The sequence below is a fragment of the Lutra lutra genome, chromosome 17 (assembly GCF_902655055.1).
Source record: "Lutra lutra chromosome 17, mLutLut1.2, whole genome shotgun sequence".
NCBI lineage: Eukaryota > Metazoa > Chordata > Mammalia > Carnivora > Mustelidae > Lutra > Lutra lutra.
Window position 1 is genome coordinate 26,677,548 of NC_062294.1, and position 21,091 is coordinate 26,698,638.

Genomic DNA, 21,091 nt, shown 5'->3' on the forward strand with positions numbered 1-21,091 from the left:
CGGACCTTCCATCTTGGAGAGGGGCAAGGGGGGACGCGGTGTTTCCCTTCTGCCACAGTTCTTACTTCTTCCCTTTAGCCGGGAGCGGTTCTTCAGTGGTCTCAGGACTTTGCCCCTCTTCTTTGGCTCAGACCGGAGACATAAAGGGAGACGGAGCCTGATCCCGGATCCGAGCCGAGAGCGGATCTCCGGAGGCTGCCCCACGGCTGCGGCGTCCGTGACTGGATGAGTGGGCGGCTGCCTTAAAGGGACCACCAACTAGAAATCTGAGAAAGTCCTTCTTTATTGGGCTCGCGGGTAGGGTGGACTTAGGGTAGGGCCATAACCGGCCCGGAGCCTGGGCCCCACGCATGGCCGGGCCGCCCTGGAGCCGCTTGGGAGGGACTGAACCCCACAGGAGGTGCCCAGGGCCTAGTGCCTAAAGACCCCCTAAACTCCCCGTTGTCCGCCAGCCGCTCACTGCAGCTCGGACAGAGGCCTCCGACATACCTAAGACATAGGAATTCCGGTTCCTATTTACGGATAAGGAAACTGAGACCTAGATTAAGGCGTTGGAAATGAGCCACACAGCCAAAAAGAATGGTGTCCGACTTGAACCCTTGTTATTAAAGCAAGTCTGTGGGTTTCTCCACGGAATGGCACCCACTACCAGACAGAGGCAGGGGGGTCCACGTCTCACGATGTACTTTTGGGGAGTGGGTCAAGAGACGAATGTGGGCACTATCAGCAGAGGGCTAGATTAGCAGACTAAAATCCGATCAAAACTGTCCACTCTCTATTTCCCCCAACTTTTTATTCTGAAAAGCTCCATAGAGAAAACTTGAAAGAATTCTACGATGATGTATAATAGTTTAATAGTGGAATCGACCTGATGGATAATCCAACACTTGCTAAGGTTTTCCATATTTGCTTTGAACATGTAGGTGTTTTCTCTGAGCGATTTAAAAAGTTGTCAGCCTCGGGGCGCCTGGGTGGCTCAGTGGGTTAAAGCCTCTGCCTTCGGCTCAGGTCATGATCCCAGGGTCCTGGGATCAAGCCCCACATCGGGCTCTCTGCCCAGCAGGGAGCCTGCTTCCTCCTCTCTCTCTGCCTGCCTCTCTGCCTACTTGTGATCTCTGTCTGTCAAATAAATAAATAAATAAAATCTAAAAAAAAAAAAAAAGTTGTCAGCCTCAAGACATTTTACCCCTGAATGACATGAAATACTGAGCACATACCTCTTAAAAATAAGGCCCTTATCCTACCTAACCATTGTATCAGCACACTGAAGAAAACAGAATCCTCTAATATGCAGTCCAGATTTCCCCAGACCCAAAAGCTATATAAAGCTTTTTTTTTCCTAACTAGGAAACAAGATTCACCACACCGTGGTTCTTTTAAACTCACTCTGTTTCAGTCCCCCAATTTTTTTTTTTTTTAATGACATTGATCTTTTGAAGAGATTGATTGGGCCTTTTCCCTTGCAGACTGCCCTATATTGTGATTTTTGTCTCACTGTTTCCTGCTAGGGTGGCTTACCCTGTTTCTCTCTCTCTGAATGTTTTGCTAAAGGGAAGTTAAAGCTTAATTGGGTTCACGATCAGCATTTGAAAACCTCTCATACTGAAGTGTAATACACCTACCCCCAAGGGCATGTACTTTGTAAAAGCGAGTTTTCACAAAATGAATATACTCGGGTCCGGAAGAACATTCCTAGCATCCCAGAAGCCTCCACCGTGCTCCCTTACACCCTAAGAGCCACAACTATTCTGATGCCAACGACTAATTTATTAATTTGCCTGGGTATTTTTCTATACAAATGGAATCATTCAGCATGTTCTTTTCGGTATCTGGATTCTTTTGATACTGCGTATGAGGAATCCAATGTGTTATTCCGTGTGGCTATAGTTCACATTTCGTACCTACTACTGATATTTTAGGCTAGGTCGTTACTTCAGGGAGCTTTCCTGTGCACTGTAGACATCTGTAGGGTGTTAAGCAGCTTTCCTGGCCTCTCTACACGCTAGATGCCAGGGCCACTCTCAGACCAGTTGTGACGACCGAAAATGTCTCGAGACCACATTTATGTCTCCAGTCTACTCTTAATGGGCATCTGGGGCGTTTCCAGCTTGGTACTAATACTACCGCTGCCATGAACATTCTAGTACTTAACTCTTAGAGGATGTATATGCGCATCTTGGTTGAGTTCTTCTTTGTTCTTGTTCATTGTGGGGGGGGGGGGGTTGAGTAGATGGATGGGGGAGAGTGGAGGGAGGGGTGGATGGAGCAGAACCTAGGTGCAGAACTACTGAGCCAAAGGTTAGTGTTAACTAGATACAGCCAGTTTTCCAAAGCGGTTAGACAGGTTCACCCACCGGGAAAACTGCTTGAGAGTTCCAATTGCTTCTCATCCTTCCAAGTCTTACTCATTTTATACATACTGGTGGGTGTGTGGTGGCATTTCATATCCCTGATGACTAATGAATTTGACACTGTCATGTGTTTATTGGCCATTTTTTAAGCTAACATTGGGTGCTTTCTACGTGCCACTTCCGCTCCTCTCTGCTTTACAAGTCTTTGAGACAACAATAGTGTCATCCCATTTTACAGATGGCTAAATAGTGGCTGGTAAGAACCGGAGCTGGGATGCTGTTCTTTGCAGTCTGGTGCGGAGCCCCCGCGTTCTGGGGCAGAGCCCCTTGGCCTTGCCACTTGCACTGTGTCAGCTGGGCCAATGCAGCTGCAAACAACTAACCGGCTGTTTGCAGGTGGCTGTGGGACCATCTGCAGAGGTGCCGCAAAGACTCAATGTTCCAATGGAGAGAAAGAGAGGGAGCAATTGAGGAAGGGGCCAAGGTGGGTGGGAGGAGGGAGTCTCAGGCTATAGACAGAGAAGGAAAGCAGAGGAAGCCTCCTCCGGAACTTGTGGAACATGAGGTACAAGTGGCCCATGAAAAGCGTGTTTATACGCAACAAATGAATCATTGAACGCTCCATCAAAAACTAATGATGTACTATATGCTGGCTAACTGAACATAGTAAAAAAAGAAAGAAAGAATAGTGTGTTTATTTATAGGAACGTCACGAGAAGCAGGAGCAGACAGGGCAGCTGGGAGGTGGTGTGGCAGTGAGGTCTGGTGCCCGAGGCGACGGCCACTGGCTGGCTGTAGGGAGCTCAGCTCAGGCTCTGGGGGCGGTTTCAGCCAAGGTCCCATGAGGGCCTCAGACGAAGACTTTCAGGAAGTCCACCAGGCGTGGGTCCTTGTGGAGCTTTTCCTCTAGGGCCAGGTATTTGAGTGGGGCCAGCTCCTTGTGACTGAGATCAGAGAGAGGAACAGGAGGTGGCCAGGGCTCATGAAGCCCCACCCCAGCTTCCCGGGGGGTCCTCTCCAGGCTCCCCACGCCCGCTCACCGGTTGAGCCGCTGCTCCAGGATGCGGATGCGGAACATGGCCTGAGAGCAGTAACTCAGGTACCAGTCCTCGTCCTCAGGCGTCAGGGTCACCTGGTTCTCCTGGTACCACTGCTGTTTCTTCTGCAGCTCCTGGGTCTCCTGCAGGCATGGGGAGGAGAGAGCAGGGGTGGGGTGAAGAGGGCTGGCCCTCACCCAGACTGCCGCTGAAATCCCCACTGGTCCCTGGACAGCCTCACCAGGGCCGGCCCCGCCGCCACCACCCACAGAGGCCAGAGCAGCAGAGGGGGGGGCCACAAAATGCCTCGCGTGGGAGCCAGTGGGGACATGTTTAGAGGGATATCGTGTCCAGGAGGAGCAAGGCTCAGGGCAGAGACAGGCTTGTGAACAAGTGTCCAAGGTTTTCCGAGCTTGTCTGCAAATGAAGGACATTGTCCGCCCCCGGCGCCTGGCATAGAGCATGTCGCCAAGACTCAGTGGGATAATGCATGCCAACCACATGGTATGTGGCAGAGAGAGATGGGACAAGGGCTAGGAGTCGTTGCACCCCCCGCTTCCATCCACCCATCCACTCCATCCACCACTCACCCCTCCCAGCCACCCTTCCACCCAACAAGCAAGAACCAGGAAGGACAACTCCACGTTTTAGAAACTCCAAGCACTGATAACACTCATCCCCTCACGGGTCCCTCCCAAGTGCTGGAGATGGTGAGCAGACAGCCCTGGGTCCATGTTCTGGAGGTGGACCCCGAGGTGCCCTCCCCTGCCCTGGGGGAGGGGTGGGGGCGGGGGGAGGGACTGGCCACACCTTCTCGAACCGAGCCTGGATGAGGTTGGCCTTGTCAATGAGCCGCTGCTTGAAGTCACTGAGGCACTCGTCCTTGACCCGCGCGGCCTGCCAGCGTGTCAGCTTCTCTCCCGGCGGGAGCTGGGCCAGGAACGGGGCCAGGTAGTCCAGCTGGGCCTCCACCTGCCGCAGGTGCTCCTCATGCATCACGCGCTCCTGCGGCCAAGGTTGGTGGGAGTGAGCTGGGCCAGCGCAGGCCACAGAGACCTCCCCAGAGGCTCCACAGCAACATGGGACCACCCAAAACGAGGCCTTAAATCCAGATCCCGGTGCCCGGTGCCTCTGGGACTGAGGCATCAGGCTGTCCCCCAGAATCAACTCTGTCTTACGCAGATTCGCATCTCAGCCTGAGCCTGGTGCATCACTCACGCTCAGCTTGTGCAATAAATGGTGGTTATAGCAATGTTAAATCGAAAACTGCCAGGAACTCCCTCCCTCTTCCACCTGGGGCCTTCTGGCCTGTGTCGGTGGATAGGGCCAGTGAGGCTGGAGATGTGGGGGCAGCACCCATCCCCGGAGTCTAAGAGCCAGTTATCGAATGCCCTGTCCTGCCTCACCAACCCCAAGCTATTTTTAGAACTCTCCACTTGGTTGCTGTAGGGGATTTAGAAGCTGGCCTTGAAAACCCCAAATGGGCCTTTAGCCTGAGGATGTGACCCGGATGTCCTGAGCTGCAGCTGCCCGAGAACTCAGGCTGCGGCCAGAGTCCTGACCTTGAGGGGAGCCCCAAGTGGAGGTGGGTGCCGGATTTTCCTTCTATCCCCATGAAGTAGAGGCCTCGACTTGGCCCTAGCCCCTGGAGCTGGCGGGGAGACCTGGTCTAGACCCTGCATACTCTTCAGTTCATTGTAGAAATGTTTGCCCAGCAAGGATGACCACAAGGATGGCCTTGTGGATGGATGGCCACAATGACGTCAGTAATGTCATCCCCTATAAAGGGCTTCCTGGCAGAGTTCCTAATCATCCTTACCACCCTGGAGGCCTGTGGGGGAGGGGTCTGGGAAAAGCCAGGGCCCAGGCAGGGGAGAAACGCTCACCATGGCCTCCCGGTACTCTTTGCTCTTCTCGTTGCGCTTGGTGTCGTAGATGGAGATGGTCAGGGCATGCGCCTCCTCCTCCTCCTCTCTTAGCTTCAGGATCTCCAGCACCTGAATCAGGAAGTAGGGGAGGGCACAGTTAAGACACTCTCCACCCATGCTCCCTCCTACCTGTCCACGCTCCCGTGGGTCCACCTCCAGCTCCGACTCCCAGGCCTGATGCTTGGACAACTTCTCCTCATTCTTCAGCTTCATCATGGCCTCGTACTGGTAGAGAAGCTTCTTGGTGTGCTCCATGGGCTCCACCTGGGACGACAAGCACAGGGACACGGTGACAAGGACAGGCAGCAATGGCTAAGGCAGTGAGCAGACTCTGGAGCTAGACTGCTTGGGTTCAAATCTTCCTCTGCCATTTTCTAGCTGTGTGACCACAAGCAGCTAGCTTAACCTCTCTGGGCCTCATTTCTTCATCTATAAAAACACAGATAATAAAAGAAGATGAACTGGGGGCTCAGAGGGACTAAGGAATGTGGCAGGAGAGAGAGGGTTTAAACGAGGAAAGTCAGTCCTGCAGAGGTGGTAGGACTCTCTCCTACTCCAGTGTTGGTCCCGGGATCTGGCTCTGTCCAGGACTGGGGGGAAGGGACAAAGGAAAAGTCTTGGCTTGCTGGGTGGTCTTTCTTGGTGGGAAAGGGGAAGATTTTCAGAGGAGCAGCAAAGACGAGGGTCCCTAGATGGGAGCTCTTGATTTTCCCAAGGGGCGGAGATGAACTTCTGGGCTGGGAACCATGAGTCTCCATCCCAGTGTTCCCAAGTCATGGGGCTGGCACTGGGGGCCCCCAGACCTTCTCCCTGCCCACCCTGCCCAGCCCTGCCAGCCACGGGCACCCCCAGACCCACCTCAAAGCTGATGCACATGTCGGGCGTCATGATGATCTTGTTGCCCTTGCTGTCCACCTCCGTGCGCCGCAGGAACTCGCGCTTGGAGGCTGTGATGTGGTCGTCTCGGCAGTGGTAACGCAGCTGGATACGCTCCTCTGGGATCAGAAACACGCGCTCCGCCACGTCCTCGTCCGCGGGCTTCGCAGGGTTGCGGGAGAACCGCTCTGTGATTTTCTGGGAGGCCAGAACATCAAAGGATGGGAGGTGGGAAAGGGGACATCTGTGCATGCCCTTGAGGGCAGAAGTAAAGGACACTCAGGGACGCTGGAGTCTAGGGTCTTTGGGGGAGTTTGCGTGGAGCAGCCCTTCCTAGCCAGACAACGGCTCCCGTGGCCCTGTGGGTTCTCAGCACCAGGCCACCTCAGCCCTGTGTAGTGCTGCATTTCTTCTCTAGCTCTCTTTGCAAGAGTCTACTTGTTCACCTCCAGAGATGGGGAGCTCACCACCTCTCCAGGCACCCTGCTTTATCATTAAACAGCCCTTACTGCTAGGAAGAGCTCCTCTGGTACACAGCCATTAAACATAGTTGCCAAACCATTTGTAATGATGTGGAGAAAAAAGTGCACAATTCAAGGTTAAGTGAGTGCTACAGGGATCTACCCAAACCAAACCTATGAACACATGTTAATATCGGAGAGACATCCTTCTGAGGGTGAACTTATTATAATAGTAAGGAAAAAATACTTTCTTCGCCCAGTGGTGGAGGGCACAGTCTGACATCAGGCAGCACTGGGATTGTAAAACAGGACAGGGCCCTTGGGAAAGGTGCTGTTTTCCCCCATCCCAGGGTGACCTTAGCCTGCTGGACAGAGTGGGCACCCTGTCCCCAGGCCCAGCGAGAGCTCACCACCATCGGCCGGGGGTTTGACTCCGCGCTGTTCAGAGCCAACTTCTTGACCCTGTCCCCGAAATCCACGTGGCGGTAGGAGAGGAAGTCGGACCGTCCCTGGTAGTACTCCGTCATTGTCTTGGGCGTCTCCTCCCGCTTTATCAGGCCGTCCACGCGGGCAGTTTCATAGAACTCCATGACGCGGTCCATCTCAGGCTGCATGGACTTGTACGAGTGCACTGCGGGGGGAGGTGGGGGTCCCAGAAGTCCACGGGCTGAAACCAGGTGTGCTGGCCCCTGACTGGAGAACCCGACCCTGGGCCCCAGGGAGTCCCTGAGTGCTCATGGGTGAGCGTGAGTTATTAGCCAATGCCCCACTGCTGGGTTCAGGTTGTTTCTAAACTTGTTATTATAAACAACACCGAGGTGAACATCTGCAGTGTGCATTCTGTAATTCTTGCCTATTATTTGCTCAGGGCAAATTCTCAGCAGTAGCCCTGTCAAATATTTTTAAATAAATATTTAAATATATTTAATATATTTATATATATTATATATTTATATTTAAATATATATAATATATTTAAATATAAATATATAATATATATAAATATAAGTATAAATATATATTTAAATATTTTTTTAAAAATATTTTATTTATTTATTTGAGAGAGGGAGACTACGGGCAGGATGAGAGGCAGAGGGAGAAGCAGACTCTCTGCTGAGCAGGGAGCCTGATGTGGGGCTCAATTCTGGGACTCTGGGATCATGACCTGAGCCACCCAGGTGCCCCAAGCATACATATTTTAAAGCTACTATTATGTTGCCCAACTGCTTTCCCAGAAAGTTGCACCAATTTGCTGTTTTACCAGTAGTGACAGGGAGCAACTCTCTGCTGCTTGGCTCATGCCTCACGGGGCCACTTTTGTCTTCTTTGCAACACGAGGCTTGTGAGATGGTTCCTTATTTCCTTCGTTCATTTATTCACGCCTTTCTTCCTTTTATTGCAACCACCAAGTGAGACTGATCGCTTTTTCAGATCAATAACCACACTATGTTTTTCTTTTGTGCGTCCTTGGTTAAGCTATTGATTCTCTCTCAAGACGTGTCCTTCCCTGGCTTCCCAGCCTCGAGGGCTCATGGCCACACCCCTGCTCTCTGCATCGTCCTTGTGGGCACATGTGTTGGCTTTGCTGCTCAGAATTCTGACCCCTTGGAAATGTGCCCCCCTCCATGGGCCCAGCCTTAACTGCAGAATAGGCATGTGGCCCCGGTTTTTTACTTTTCTGGAGGGACATTTGTCACATTTCCCTGGATTTTCTGAACTTCCTCTGACCTCCCACACATCTGATTTGCTCAGGGAAGCAGGGGTGGTGTCTGTTGCCTGCCTCCCCTGCACCACCCTCTGGACTCCCGCTGGGCTGGCAGTGGGGTCCACTCACCACGCAGGGCCTGGGGATGGCCTGGCTTAAAGTAGTCGATATTCAGGCCTGTGTTCTTGTTGATGTGTTTCAGCTCTAGCATGTCCTCCCGGTGCTGGTACCACTCCTTTATCTCCAAAGTCTCTGTACCTGTGTGGCCCGATCGGTGCCTGCTACAGAAGGCCAGCTCCCCCCAGCCTCAATCCCCCCAACCCTCTTCCCAGCACACAGAGGCCAGCGGGGCCCACACTCACACCAAGAGACCAGCAGTGACGTGCCCAAAGTCACACAGCGTGCTGGGGAACCTGGCTTTCCTGCCCCAGCAGCCGGGGCTGCCTGCCTTACACTCCAAGTCCTCGTAAGTGGTGAGGCGGCACACGAGGCCATCACTGTTGAGATACGGGGCCCACTTCTCCAGCTTCGCCCTCTTGTACTGGATCACCTTCTTCCCATTTGGGCAGCGGGTCTCGAACGCTGTGGATGCAGAGTGGGCTGGGGTCCCTCCTCCCCAGATCGGGGGACAGGAGGGCCGATCCCACCCAGCCACTCATTGGGTCACGGCACTAAACTCCTCCAGGCCCCAGGCCCGGTCCCGGGAGGCAGAGGGAAGTAGGCAGAGGGATCTGCCCTGGAACAGTTCTCAGGTTCGAGCCTGGCCAGGGGAGCCAGCCAGACCATGCCGCTCGCTCACTGCCAGGCCTCTGCCCGCATGGCTCACTCTCTGCTGGAGCCACCATCCCTTCCTGCCCTTACTGGGCTGACTTCCAACCCCTCAAAACTTAGCTCAGACTCCTTCTCCTCCTGGAGGCCCTTCCTGCCCACCTATTCCCAGCATCCCAAATCAGAGGCCTGAGCTGGGTGTTCCTCCGCTCGTTCCCGTGGTGCCCTCTCCAGCCCTTCCCACTCCGTTGGAAGAGCCTATGCCCTCGCTGTGGGCCTCGTCACTCCTAGATAGGAACCTCAACAGCCACTAGATGCTGGCATAGAACTCCAGTCTCCATGCCCAGCTGCATTCTTGGGCCACTCCTCCCTGGTCCGGACACCTCCACTCCCCTATGTCGTCTGGGTGCTATGCTGCTTGGCCTTCTCCCGGCCAGGGACCAGGGGGCGGGTGAGGGAGAGGAATGACTGGGCCCTGGTCCTCCGTCGTTTATTACCCACACTCCATCAGCCAGGACAGGTCAACCGAGCCCCCTCCTGCATGCCAGAGCAGTGCCAGGCCCTTGTTCACAGCGCTGAGTGCATGAGGCAGGAAGGAGGTGGCTCAGAGTCCCTGCTCAGACCAGGGTACGACAGAAGGCAGGAGGGGTGGAAATGAGGGGCCCAGGCAGCTTCTGCGGACTCCCCTGAACCAGTCCTGGGGAGGCCAGGGAACAGAGATCCATGTAGGCTACCTTCAGGGGAGATCTCAATCTGTTCCACCCAGGAAGGCGGCATGTCGAAACTCTTGTCCTCATCCTCCTTGCCCTGTGGGGAGAGGCGGGGAGAGGGCAGGCTCTGTCAGGCCTGGTCCTGGGAGCGGAAGCTAGCCTCCATCTTGCCCCCCAGGGCCCAGCCACAGGGGCTGTCAGCTCCCCCAGGGGAGCCAGAGGTCACGGGCATCTCTGACATGGTAGAGAGGAAGAGGCGGCAGCGCAGGAACCCTCCCTTGACCCACCTGACTCATACTGTGATCCCACCCGCTGTGTGCCCAACCGTCAGTCAGTCAGCGTGGGCACCATGTGCAACCACTGGTCCTTCCTTGAGAGAGAGGCTTCTGGAGTCAGGTGGACCCAAGCCCCACCTGCAGGACGCAGCCCACACACCTGGGCAGGTAAGTCCCTTCACTGCTCTGAGCCTGTTTCCTATTAACAGGACCGTGAGGGAGGATTAACAGATAGAATGTATATAAATCACTTGAGACACCACCTCCCTCCTGTTTGTTTTTGTTTTTGTTTTCCTTTCCCAGCCTTAGTTTCCCCATCTGTAAAATAAGTCCTGCTTTACACAAATGATCCTCAGGCGAGGTAACTGAAAACCTCGAAAAGAGTTTTTCTCAATTTCAAACTGTTCCACAAACGTTGCTTACATCTAGGGCCACCAGGGGGCGGCAGTGCCCCGAGATTTACTGCCAGGGAGGCTCTCTGGTCTCCAGAGGTGAGGATGCTGTACCAAGCTCCTCGTGGCCATGGTCTCATTTTATCCCCGAGCTGTCCGGAGGTTATAGAACAGAGTCCCTGTTCAGAACGCAGACTTGGGAGCCAGACTGTCAGATCCCAGGTTCAAGCCCAAGCTCTACCACTCGCTGGCCATTGACCTTTGGGTATATTACTTCCCCCCTTCTGTGTGTCTAAGTCTTCCCATCTGTAAAACAGGATGACAATAATCATAAATGATAATACGAACGCCCACCTCACCAGGTGGCTGTAAAGATTTGGACAAGTTAATTCAGGTTAAGCACCTGCTAATTCAGGTTAAGTGCTTCCTGGCCCTGGGGGCCATGGGAGTGTTCCGGACTGTGATGGGCTTAATTGTGTCCCCCTAATCAGGTCCTGACCCCCAGGACCTCAGAAGGTGACTATATTTGGAGATAGGCTCTTTCAAGAGGTAGTTAAGGTAAAATGAGGTCATTGGGGTGGGCCATAATCCCACGTGACTGGTGCCCTTGCTTGAAGAGGAGATTAAGACATGCATACAGAACGACCACGTGAAGACACAGAGAGAAGACAGCCATCTACAGGCCAAGGAGAGGGGCTCAGAAGAAGACAAAATGCTGACACGTTGGTCTTGGACCTCCAGAACTACGAGAGAATTAATTTCTGTTGTTTAAGCCTCTCAGTGTGTGGTACTTTGTTATGGCAGCTCTGGCCCCCTGATATCCCTAGTCCTATTACTGTGGGTATAACTGATCCCATCCCCCCGTCCCTTCCACTTTATATACAGACAATGAAACTGAAGCTCTCCATGATTGGGAAGTTTGCCCAAGGTGTCACAGCCAAGAGCTAAGGCCTCTGGGCCCCGACCCCCCAGGCACAGGTCCTCACGGAGACCTGCCTAGAAGGGCTCCTGACTAGGAGATGGGAGAAGGACGCTGACACCATGCGGAAGGCCCCAGGCCAATGAAGGGCTGTGAAGACAGACAAGAAAGGCCTGGAAGCATGTGAGGGGGATCATGGTGGCTATGCAGGAAGGCCTGGAAGTGAGCCCAGGGCTGCGGTCAAGGTCTTATTACGCCTTTTGCTGGGACATGCTCTTTACAGAAACAGGGCAACCATCGACCAGGGTGGGCTGCATGGGAGCCAGGAGACCCGGATGCAAGTCCCAGCCCTTCCTTACCCTCCCCCACCCCCAGGAGTTCCTGGGCAGGTCCATGAACTTGTCTAGGTCTCAGTTTGCCCATCTATAAATTGAGAGCATGGTCCAGGCCCCTCTGCTTTGGGGAATCTACAATCGGTTCCTCTGGCCCATTCCCCTCCAATACACACACACGTGATAGAGACGTTGGTCGGGTTGGCCTGACAGGGCACGAAGCCCCATCCCACCGCCAGCCCCCATGCCGTGAAGACCCACCAGGTTCTCCATATCTTCATCATCATTCATCCCGTCGTCCTCTTCCTCAGCCACAGCCAGTTGAGGCTTGTCAGTCCCCAAGAGCAGGTACTCCCACCTCACAGGGTCTCCCAGGTCAAAGACCAAGTCCTGATAGGGGAAGGATCAGCTGAGCACACCACAGGGCCAGCAGACCCCCTCCTGTTCATGAGGCAGGGGAGGGGGGGCGGGCAGCTGCACCCAGAGTAGAAGAGGGACCCGGGCCTCGGTCTCAGAGGGGCAGAATGTCGGCTCCCAGCAGCCTCTTCGAGTCCACGCCCATCCTCCTCATTTCAACAGGGAAACTGAGGCCCGCCTCCTCCGACAGACTCCCGTGAAGAAATCCTGCTGTTAGTCTCCATGAGACTTGGCAGCTCTCTGGCCTGGGACGGGCCCGGAGGTGGAGGTTATCCCGCACTGTCAGGGGAGCGTCCCAAGCAGAGTTTAGAGCAGACGAAAGCCAGCAGCATTTTATGGGACAGGGAAATGGTAGGTTTGAAAAAGGGCCGCCTCACGGTTTTTCCCTATGCCGGGGAGAGGGGGACTAGGCAGGCACACAAGGAATTGCATAGAGGAGACAGGTGGGAATTTCTCTTCCGTGGGGTGGGGCCCCCACCTGCTTTTCATCCAGCCCATCTGAACTCAGGTGTGTGGCTCAATGAATTTCCATAAATTGGACACACCTGGTTTCCTGCACCCAGATCAAGAAATAACATATTGCCCACACTCCAGAAAGCCCTCCTGTGTCCAGTTAGGACCCTTCCCCAAACGTGTGCATGTATTTCTAAATTATGTTATGTGGCACTGGGTTTTATTTACGTGTATACACAAAGACACACACAGACACCTCTGTGTATATGCACATAGAAATATGGGAATTCACTGTACACTTAGGATGAGTGTACTGTTCTGCATGTATGTTGCACTTCAATACATCATTTAAAAAAAAAAATCATTCAGGGGCGCCTGGGTGGCTCAGTGGGTTAAAGCCTCTGCCTTCAGCTCAGGTCATGATCCCAGGGTCCTGGGGTTGAGCCCCGCGTCGGACTCTCTGCTTAGCAGGAAACCTGCTTCCTCCTCTCTCTCTCTGCCTGCCTCTCTGCCTACTTGTGATCTCTGTCTGTCAAATAAATAAAATCTTTTAAAAAATCATTCATACAAAAACAATCCACATTTTGTAAGGATACATATTCCAAAGAGATATTTATCATATTAGATATTAGATACTAGATAATAATATTAGAATAGTTATGTCTGGACAGAGGAAGGGGCTATGGGGACTCAGCCCTGGGGAAAGTCTGGAGCTCTGTGGCAGCCAGCTCGCCCCACAGGGAACCCCCACCCCCACCCCGGGACTGCCTGTCACACTGGCCCCGCACCGGGCCCAGTACCTTGCAGCCGTTCCAGCAGTCCTGCATGTTGACCCAGTAGTTCTTATGGTTCCAGAGGCTCTCGATGCCCAGGAAGTGGTCGTCCTGGGTGCTGTAGCTGCGTGCCGTGAGTGGGTCAATGAAAAAGCTCTCAGGCACCTCGCGCTTCCCCGACAGCACCAGGACCCAAGCGTGCACCCGGAGGCCATGCAGGGGGTCGATCTTTGCTTTCTCCAGCTCCTGCACAGGAAAGGTGGGTAAGTAGGTAAGCATGGACCGATGGGTGGGAAGGGGGGTGTCGGGGCCCAAACATCTCCCCAGGGCTGGACAACCAGCAGGAGAGCTGAGTTCCGGTCCAGAGTGCAGTTTGCCTCGCTTCATGACCTTGAGGAACCCTGTTTTCTTATCAATACAGTGGGAGAATCTGAGTTTATCTGTAGTTTACAGATTGGGTCCTTTGGCGCCCTAGAGCATCTGGGATTTACTGGCTTTCTGCATTGCCATTCTGGGGGGGATTTTATCCAAAGGAGGGTAGGGGGCACTGTGGGGCTTCCTCCTCTGCTTCCCTGTGGAAGGAGGGTGACTGTCATGTTCATTATTGCAACCACAGAGCCTGGACGAGAGGAGATGCTCAGCAAATACTACATGGAAGGAAAGGAAAGGGAGGAAGGAAGGAAAAGAGGGAGCAGGGGGAGAGACGAGGGTATGGGTGGATGAAAGGAGAGCTGGAGGGTGGATGGGACGATGGAGACCTGGAAGGACAGAGAGCAGGGAGGACAGATGGGGAGTGTATGCAGGTAGGTCTTTAGGGAAAGAGTCTGGAACCAGGAGAACATCACAGCCCAGCATGGAATGAATGCGTGGCCTCAGGCAGTAGAGCTCTCTGATATGAGGAATCTATTGCAGAAGCTGGCTGACCACCAGGGAAAGATTCCCACATTGCTGGGCAGAGGTGGGGGATGGCGGGGCACGGAGGGGGCGATGTGGATCTGGGGTCCACAGACACATCCCCTCCCTGCCCTGTGTCAGTTCTCAGCTGCTAGTGGCCCCTCCTGGAGAGCTGAGCACAGGGACCGGAGGAAGGGACTCACCAGGAGGCGCTGTTCCTCCTCCTTCCACCGCTTTTCCTTCTCCCCTTTGATCTCCTGCTGCTTCTTCATCTTTTGCTCCTGCTCGAACCTGCTGCTCAGGTCTCTGGGCGGTTTAATGGCATACTTCTTAGGTGGTACCTTCTCTTCTTCCTGCACCTCCTGTCACCCAACGAGAGAAGAAGGATCAGCCGCCCTGCATTGCCCAGCCCTCGGACCAGGAGGTCACAGCTGCTCCGGAACCCTCAGCCCCCAGGCTTTTTGGTGCTAAATGCCTCAGCTCCCACTTCCCTGACTTCAGGCCCTTCTGGATATGGGAAGGAAACAGTAAAAACCTTCTCCCCAGGCTTGTTCTGAGAAGCAAAGACAAGGAAATGCCCACGTGAGGTGCCAGGCACCACAGGGATCGGGGGATGTGATTTTCTCCCCTTCGTTGCCCACGGCCCTTTCTGCCTACGATCCAGATCTGACCTAGAAAGTGGGCGAATTGTGGGGAGTTGGAGTTCCCAGATTCTGTCCTTGGAGGGTTTCAGGAGCTGACTTAGAGTTTGCTGGGTTAGGAAGAAGACGAAAGCCTGTGTGCGTGCGTGTGTGTGTGTGTGTGCATGCATGTGCCTAAGAGTGTGTGCTAGCTGGCAAGAAAAGTGTCCTGGGCACAACACCACAGAGGCTGCAGATGTCCCCGGGGCCTGGGACAGCGAGGAGGGGAAATGGTGGTCTCCGCAGCCCGGAGTCCGCCAGGTGGGGCCTGGGCCCCCAGGTCTCCTGCCCTGAGATGCAGACACCGCTGGGGCTTGACTCTGATCATGGAGCCCTGCAATCTGTCCAGTCCACAAACAACATTTTCGGTCTGTACTGTGGCTAGTTCTCAAATGCAAAAAGATGCTTTTTGATTCCTAAAATTAAATGCATTTAAGAGTGTTTCTTGGGGCGCCTGGGTGGCTCAGATGGTTAAGTGTTTGCCTTCGGCTCAGGTCATGACCTCCAGGTCCTGGGACTGAACTCCAGCTCAGCGGGGCGTCTGCTTCTCCCTCTCCCTCTGCCTCTCCCCCTCCTCATGCATATTCTCTCTCTCTCTCTCTCTCTCTCAAATGAATAAATACAATCTTTTTTTTTTTTTTTAAGAGTGTTTCTTGTGTCCACAGCAGCCTCTAGCCATGGGGGGCTGTTAGCAGAGATAAACATGACCACAATCTGCTGGAGGGTTAGCGATAATTTTTTGCTGTTAAAAATTTTTGAGGGGGTTCCTGGGTGGGTTAAGCAACCAACTCTTGTTTTTGGCTCAGGCCATGATCTCAGGGTTGTGAGATCAAGCCCCGAATTGGGCTCCGTGCTCAGTGGGGAAGCTGCTTGGCATTTTCTCTTTCCCTCTGCCTCTCCCCCTGCTTTCTCTCAATAACTAAATAAAATCTTTTTATTTTTTTATTTTTATTATTTTTTAAAGATTTTATTTATTTATTTGACAGACAGAGATCACAAGTAGGCAGAGAGGCAGACAGAGAGAGAGGAAGGGAAGCAAGCTCCCTGCTGAGCAGAGAGCCTGATGCGGGGCTCCATCCCAGGACCCTGGGATCATGACCTGAGCTGAAGGCAGAGGCTTTAACCCACTGAGCCACCCAGGCGCCCCTAATAAAATCTTTTTTTAAAAGGGGGAGTCTTTTGAATTGGGGGATGGAGGGAAAAAAGAGCAAACAAAATGTCTATCCATTTGTCTGTTTTTTCCTTACATGAAAGTGGCTGTGTGGATTTTTATCACACGTGTCAGGTAAATCTGGGGGAGAGTGACCTAAGACAGAAGCCATGCAGCAGTCACAGAAGTCACCCCGCGGGGAGCGGTAGCTGGAAGTGAGTTAGGACAAGGGAAGGGGGGACAGCGGTTTGGAAAACTGGGCTGTGTGTGCCTAAGGGACAGACCCACCAGGGCTGGAATGGACCGCGAGCAGCCGGCAGAGGCTCGGTGAGCGGCTGGGCAGGGCTGGGAGACGCAGGGACGCACCGCGTTAGGGAGGGCGCGTCTTGCAGGTTGGCCAGGTCAGCAGGAGCCCCGCATACCTCCTTGTGCTTCATGGTGAGTGGGCACACATCCCGTGTCAGGTCCATTTGGCATAGGTCCTGCGAGCCGTAGCCATTGACGCAGTAGGCGTCATAGCCGGCGCCGATGAGCATGGAGCAGAGCAGTGTGCTGAAGTCGAAGCAGTTCCCCTTCTGGTGCTTGAGCACCGTGGTGGAGGAGTACAGGTGCGAGGGCTGGCCGCAGACAGCTGGTCAGCACAGCCGGCCCCGAGGCCCCCACCCACCCTCCCCGCCCATCCTCCCCACCTATCCTCCCCACCTGTCCTCCCCATCCATCCTCCCTATTGGCCAGCAGCTAGGCACTAGGCCAGTGCACAGGCTGGATCCCCACCCCTCCCCAGGCTCCCCTGTCTTGTCAAGTTGGGGAGCCTGCTAAAAATGGGATGGGAGCCACAGCCCGTGTTTAGAAAGCACAACCCACATTTGCCTGTAATTTTAAGTGCCCGAGGACTTCCTGATGGGAAAGACCCTGTGGATGATGGAAGCTTCTGGTCTAATACTCTCTGATTGATCTTTTAATGGTTTTTAGTCCGAAGTTCTCCTCACCTTCTCTTCTCATCCTTTCCTTCTCTTCCCTTTCTCAGTTCTCCACTGTGTACCTACCCCTTTCTCCCTCGCTCCCTCCATTCTCAGTTGGGAAACAGACTAAGCTGGACAGAAGCTCAAAGATGGGGCCGCAGGTCACGGGCAACAGGGTCCTCCCCTCTCTCCTTTCCCCATCTCCTGAAGTCTTAAAAGGAAGACTTTGAAGGCAGAAGGAGGCAAAGGAGGCAAAGTGGTAGGAGCCAGGAGACCAGGCTTGCTGTGTGACCTCAAGCAAGTGGCCATCCCTCTCTGGGCCCATTTCCCCACCCACACCCCCTGGTGTGGGGGTGAGCTCTGAGGGACTCAGACCAGACAGACCATGGGCTGTGGCCTGAGCCTCCCTCTCCCTACCTCCCTGGCTTCTCATCTAAGCCTCAAGGGCCTAAGGATGCCGCTTGGGGCGGCGGCACTCACCGGCTGGAGGGGGTCAGGCAGAGACACCATGGAGAGGAAGTCTGAGACAAACTGGGCACAGCTGTCCCAGTTGTAGAGCTCGGGGTAGGGCATCAGCGTAGGCCGGATGGTTGTGCTCACGAACTTCTGCAAGGGGAGAGACCACAGGCCCCAGAGAGGGCACCCTACCTGGGGGAGGCTGGTGCACCCTGGAAGCCAGAGCCCTAGGGTGGGGGGGTGGGGAAGGCTCTCCAGGCCTCTCTGGGCCTCAGGCTCCCCACAGTGCCTCAGGAGCTGGAGAAAGGGGTCCCTCAACGCCTCTCCAGGCCGAACTGAATGTAGAATAAGCTTGTACCCCACTGAGCGCCACCAGCCCGGGCACCACCTCCTGCTCCCACAATGGCCGTGTATGTAAGGCCCACTGGCACGTGGGGAAACTGAGGCTCTGGGAAGTGAGCTGATTCGCTCAGGGTCACCGGCAGCAGCAGCAGCGCTGGTCTGTCTGGCTCTCAACCAACCCCCCTCCCCAGTGTGAGGGGATTAGTGCTGGCAGAGCCCACAAGGGGCTGCTGTCCCCCTGGGACTCACAGTCTGGGGTCCCAAACAGCACCTCTAGGGTCTCCCTGTAGATGTGAGGAAGGCCTGCCAGCACAGGGTCCCCCCAGCCCCACCCCTGCAGGCCCACTGACTGCAGCTGGGCAAGTAAGTGCTGTGGGATTACCAGCTCAAAGGAAGGAGGGAGCAGGGACCTGCAGGGGAGTCACCGAGTCTCACATGCTGGCAGCTCCTACAAATGCTAAAAATCACCACGTGGACCAAGTCAAACAGCCTGTGAGTCCCTGTCAGCCCATGGGCTGCTGTTTGAAAGCTTGGCCTTTCTCTTCTGCCATTCCATACACTGATGGAGAAACTGAGGCCCAGAGAGACTGGGCAGGAAGGAGGCAGGAAGGAGGCCAGTGCTCAGGTCCCGGTCCATTTCATCTCATTTCTCTGTCCTTCCAGGACAGAGCTGGTGTCTGGGATCGGAGACAGCAGTGGTCCAACCGGCCTCTTAGTTGGGCCTGGGGTCTCCACAACCTCCACACCACAACCTCCCCCACCATCTCCTCCAGGGTAATTCACATCAAGCCTGCTGGGGCCCACTGGCATTTGAGTTTCTGCTGTCCCCAGATACAAGCTCTGATCCACGAGCTTTGGCCCACCCCCTCCACCCTCTGCTTTCCAGTCTCTGTCCTGCCCTCCACAACCCGGCCTTACGGGCACTTGGCACTCGTTCAGCGGGTGCAGGAAAAGGGGCACGCGATCCGGGCACAGGTGGCTGTACTGGCGGGCGAAGTTGTCTGCCACCTGCAGCAAGTGTTCCTCCTTGAGCGTGTTGCTTCGGTAGGAGAGGGGGAGCTTGGAGATGTCGATAGTGTCCTTGGTAATGATCCTGTGCCCATGAGAGGGGAGGCCTGAGCCCATGTGAGGTTGGGCCTGGCCCACAGGGAGCCATCCGCCCACCGTAGCTGACTCTATCCCTTTCTCCTGGAATCCTCACAATTGCCCAGAAAAGGGGTATCATTATTACCATGTGCACTTTTAAACAGAGAAGGGAACAGAGGCCCAGAGAGGCTGAGTGACTTGCCCAGGGTCAAACAGTCATGAGGGGCAGAGAGGGGACTCGGCCCAGGCAGACGGAAAGCAGAGCGCTCACACATTATCTGCTTCCCTCTAGGTCCAGTCCTGCCTCCCAACCCTGGGGCCGCTACCCTGTCTAGCCTCTTCTTTTGCCCGGCCCCTGTCTGGCCCTCGCCAGGGCTGCCTGGCCCAGAGCCCCCACCCTGACACACACAAGGGCTGCTCCGGAATGGCGATCTCAATCTCTGACAGCTTCTTCTCCAGGTCTCTGAGCATCTCCTGCGTCATGGGCGGTTCCTCCCTCCACGTCTCCAGGGGCCTCGTCATCTTCTCACCCCTCTCGGCCGCCTCTTCCCGCTCAGCCTCCTCCTCCTCCTCCACTTTCTCCTTCAGGACCTCCATCCCGGCACGTCCCTGGCTGTCTCAAGACAGAGTCCCCGTGGGAGGGATAAATGCACTCAGAATGGCCCACTTCTGCCCTCAAGACCACCTGTGTCTCCGGGAGGTGGTTTAGAGGGGGGAAGCGAGCCCCTCTTCAACTTCCCTTCCATCAAGGAGAAAGCCTAGCTTGGGGCCAGCACGTCTGGAACACGTTTCTAACATTTGCAGATCTCCCTCTGAGACAAAGAGCAGGCTGCAGGTTGAAAGCTATGGTCTGGGCTAGAGCAGGTGCCCAAACTTACCAACATTGCTTTATTTATTTTAACTCACCACTATCTTCTCTTTGTGGCAAGTGATGCTAGAGAGGTAGGGATTAGAGGAAAAAGGAAAGAAAGAAAGGTAACATGACCAAACTTGGAGCCGAGGCCCCAAGAAGGCAAGGGCAGGCTGCCACTGGGCACCTGGACAAGGGGCAGGTGTGTGGGGGGTGACATAGCTTGTGCTCTCCGTGTCGAGCCCTGTGTTGACCCGCAGGACGGAGGTTGCAGAGAAAGGTTTGGGGTGGGGAGAAACCTGCACACATTTGGTGACCAGAAGTGTCGGGGCTGAAGTGTCCCGGGTGAGAAGTAAAGGAGATAGGACACTGAACTGAATTTTTCCGTTACACACTTAAAGAGGCAGTCCCTGATTTGGTGCCCACTTTGTAGATGAGAAAATGGAAACCTAGAGAGGTTAAGGGAAGTCCCTAAAGTCTCAGAGCTGGTAAGTAGCAGATCTAGGGTTTGAGCCCATAGATTTCTGGCTCTGGAAACACTTCAGGGCCTACTGACATAGGGAAGCCCTACAAGGGATGGGGCAAGGGCAGAGGTAAGTGAAGAAGGAAGTGGGGAGAAGGCCGAAGTGTATGCGGGCAGCAGGGGGTCGCAGCTGTGACCAGCACCTGGACGGGACCTGAGCCCGAGGTCCCAGAACACCTTTATCAGAGGTGGACCGGGCTAGAACCTGCCACACGTATCCCCCACACCGGGCTTCCCTGTCCACTACAGCCCAGTTTGGGGAGGGCAGACCCTGCCCAGAGGCCCTCCTCACCCCGCAGACCCTTTTCTGCACCCCTCCTTGGCAGCAGTGCCCCAACACCCCTTCCCCAGAAAGATGAGGGCAGAAAGTCCCCAAGCAGAAAAAGCCCCCTTCCCATCTCCACTCTACTTCTTACCCTGCCACCAACTACCTCAGGTCCTCTGCTCCCTCCTCAACCCTCTGAGGAAAGCCAGGGCTGTCTGTTTGCCCATCTCCACGGTAACAGCTTTCCAAGCCCAGGGCGGTTCTGGGAGAGGAGGCTTCTGGGAAATGTAGTCTTCCGTCACTGGCCAGGTCTCGGCCCAGAAGACCATCTGTGGTAGGTCACTCAGCAAAAGTGACAGGCTGGAGTCAGTTTGTGCCTGCTCGCAAGAGTTGACTTAAAATTTCAGAAATGTTTGCAAGCCAGTTGACAAACTGCCATGATCACACATTAAGTTACGAAAACATAAATAGATGATGTTAAAAACA

At 54.5% G+C, this 21,091-nt stretch overlaps 1 protein-coding gene across 4 annotated transcripts; it reads right to left on the reverse strand.

The window, feature by feature from the left end:
- Nucleotides 1-3,030: 3,030 nt before the first annotated feature.
- DRC7 (dynein regulatory complex subunit 7) lies at nucleotides 3,031-20,850 on the reverse strand. Of its 4 annotated transcripts, XM_047712261.1 has the most exons (19): nucleotides 20,757-20,850; nucleotides 19,377-19,580; nucleotides 18,800-18,974; nucleotides 17,564-17,689; nucleotides 16,544-16,738; nucleotides 14,495-14,653; nucleotides 13,425-13,643; nucleotides 12,016-12,144; nucleotides 9,861-9,933; nucleotides 8,812-8,940; nucleotides 8,488-8,616; nucleotides 7,507-7,542; nucleotides 7,064-7,284; nucleotides 6,175-6,390; nucleotides 5,470-5,580; nucleotides 5,275-5,385; nucleotides 4,199-4,393; nucleotides 3,392-3,531; nucleotides 3,031-3,295 (listed from the first exon to the last, which is right to left on the reverse strand). In XM_047712261.1, exons 2-19 carry the CDS (start codon nucleotides 19,562-19,564, stop codon nucleotides 3,202-3,204), a joined length of 2,646 nt encoding a protein of 881 aa, XP_047568217.1. In that variant the 5' UTR covers nucleotides 19,565-19,580; nucleotides 20,757-20,850; the 3' UTR covers nucleotides 3,031-3,201. The 4 variants fall into 4 exon arrangements, with proteins under 4 accessions (XP_047568217.1, XP_047568218.1, XP_047568215.1 ...); XM_047712262.1 differs by lacking the exon at nucleotides 7,507-7,542; XM_047712259.1 differs by having other exon boundaries at nucleotides 5,275-5,580.
- Between the last annotated feature and the right edge of the window lie 241 nt (nucleotides 20,851-21,091).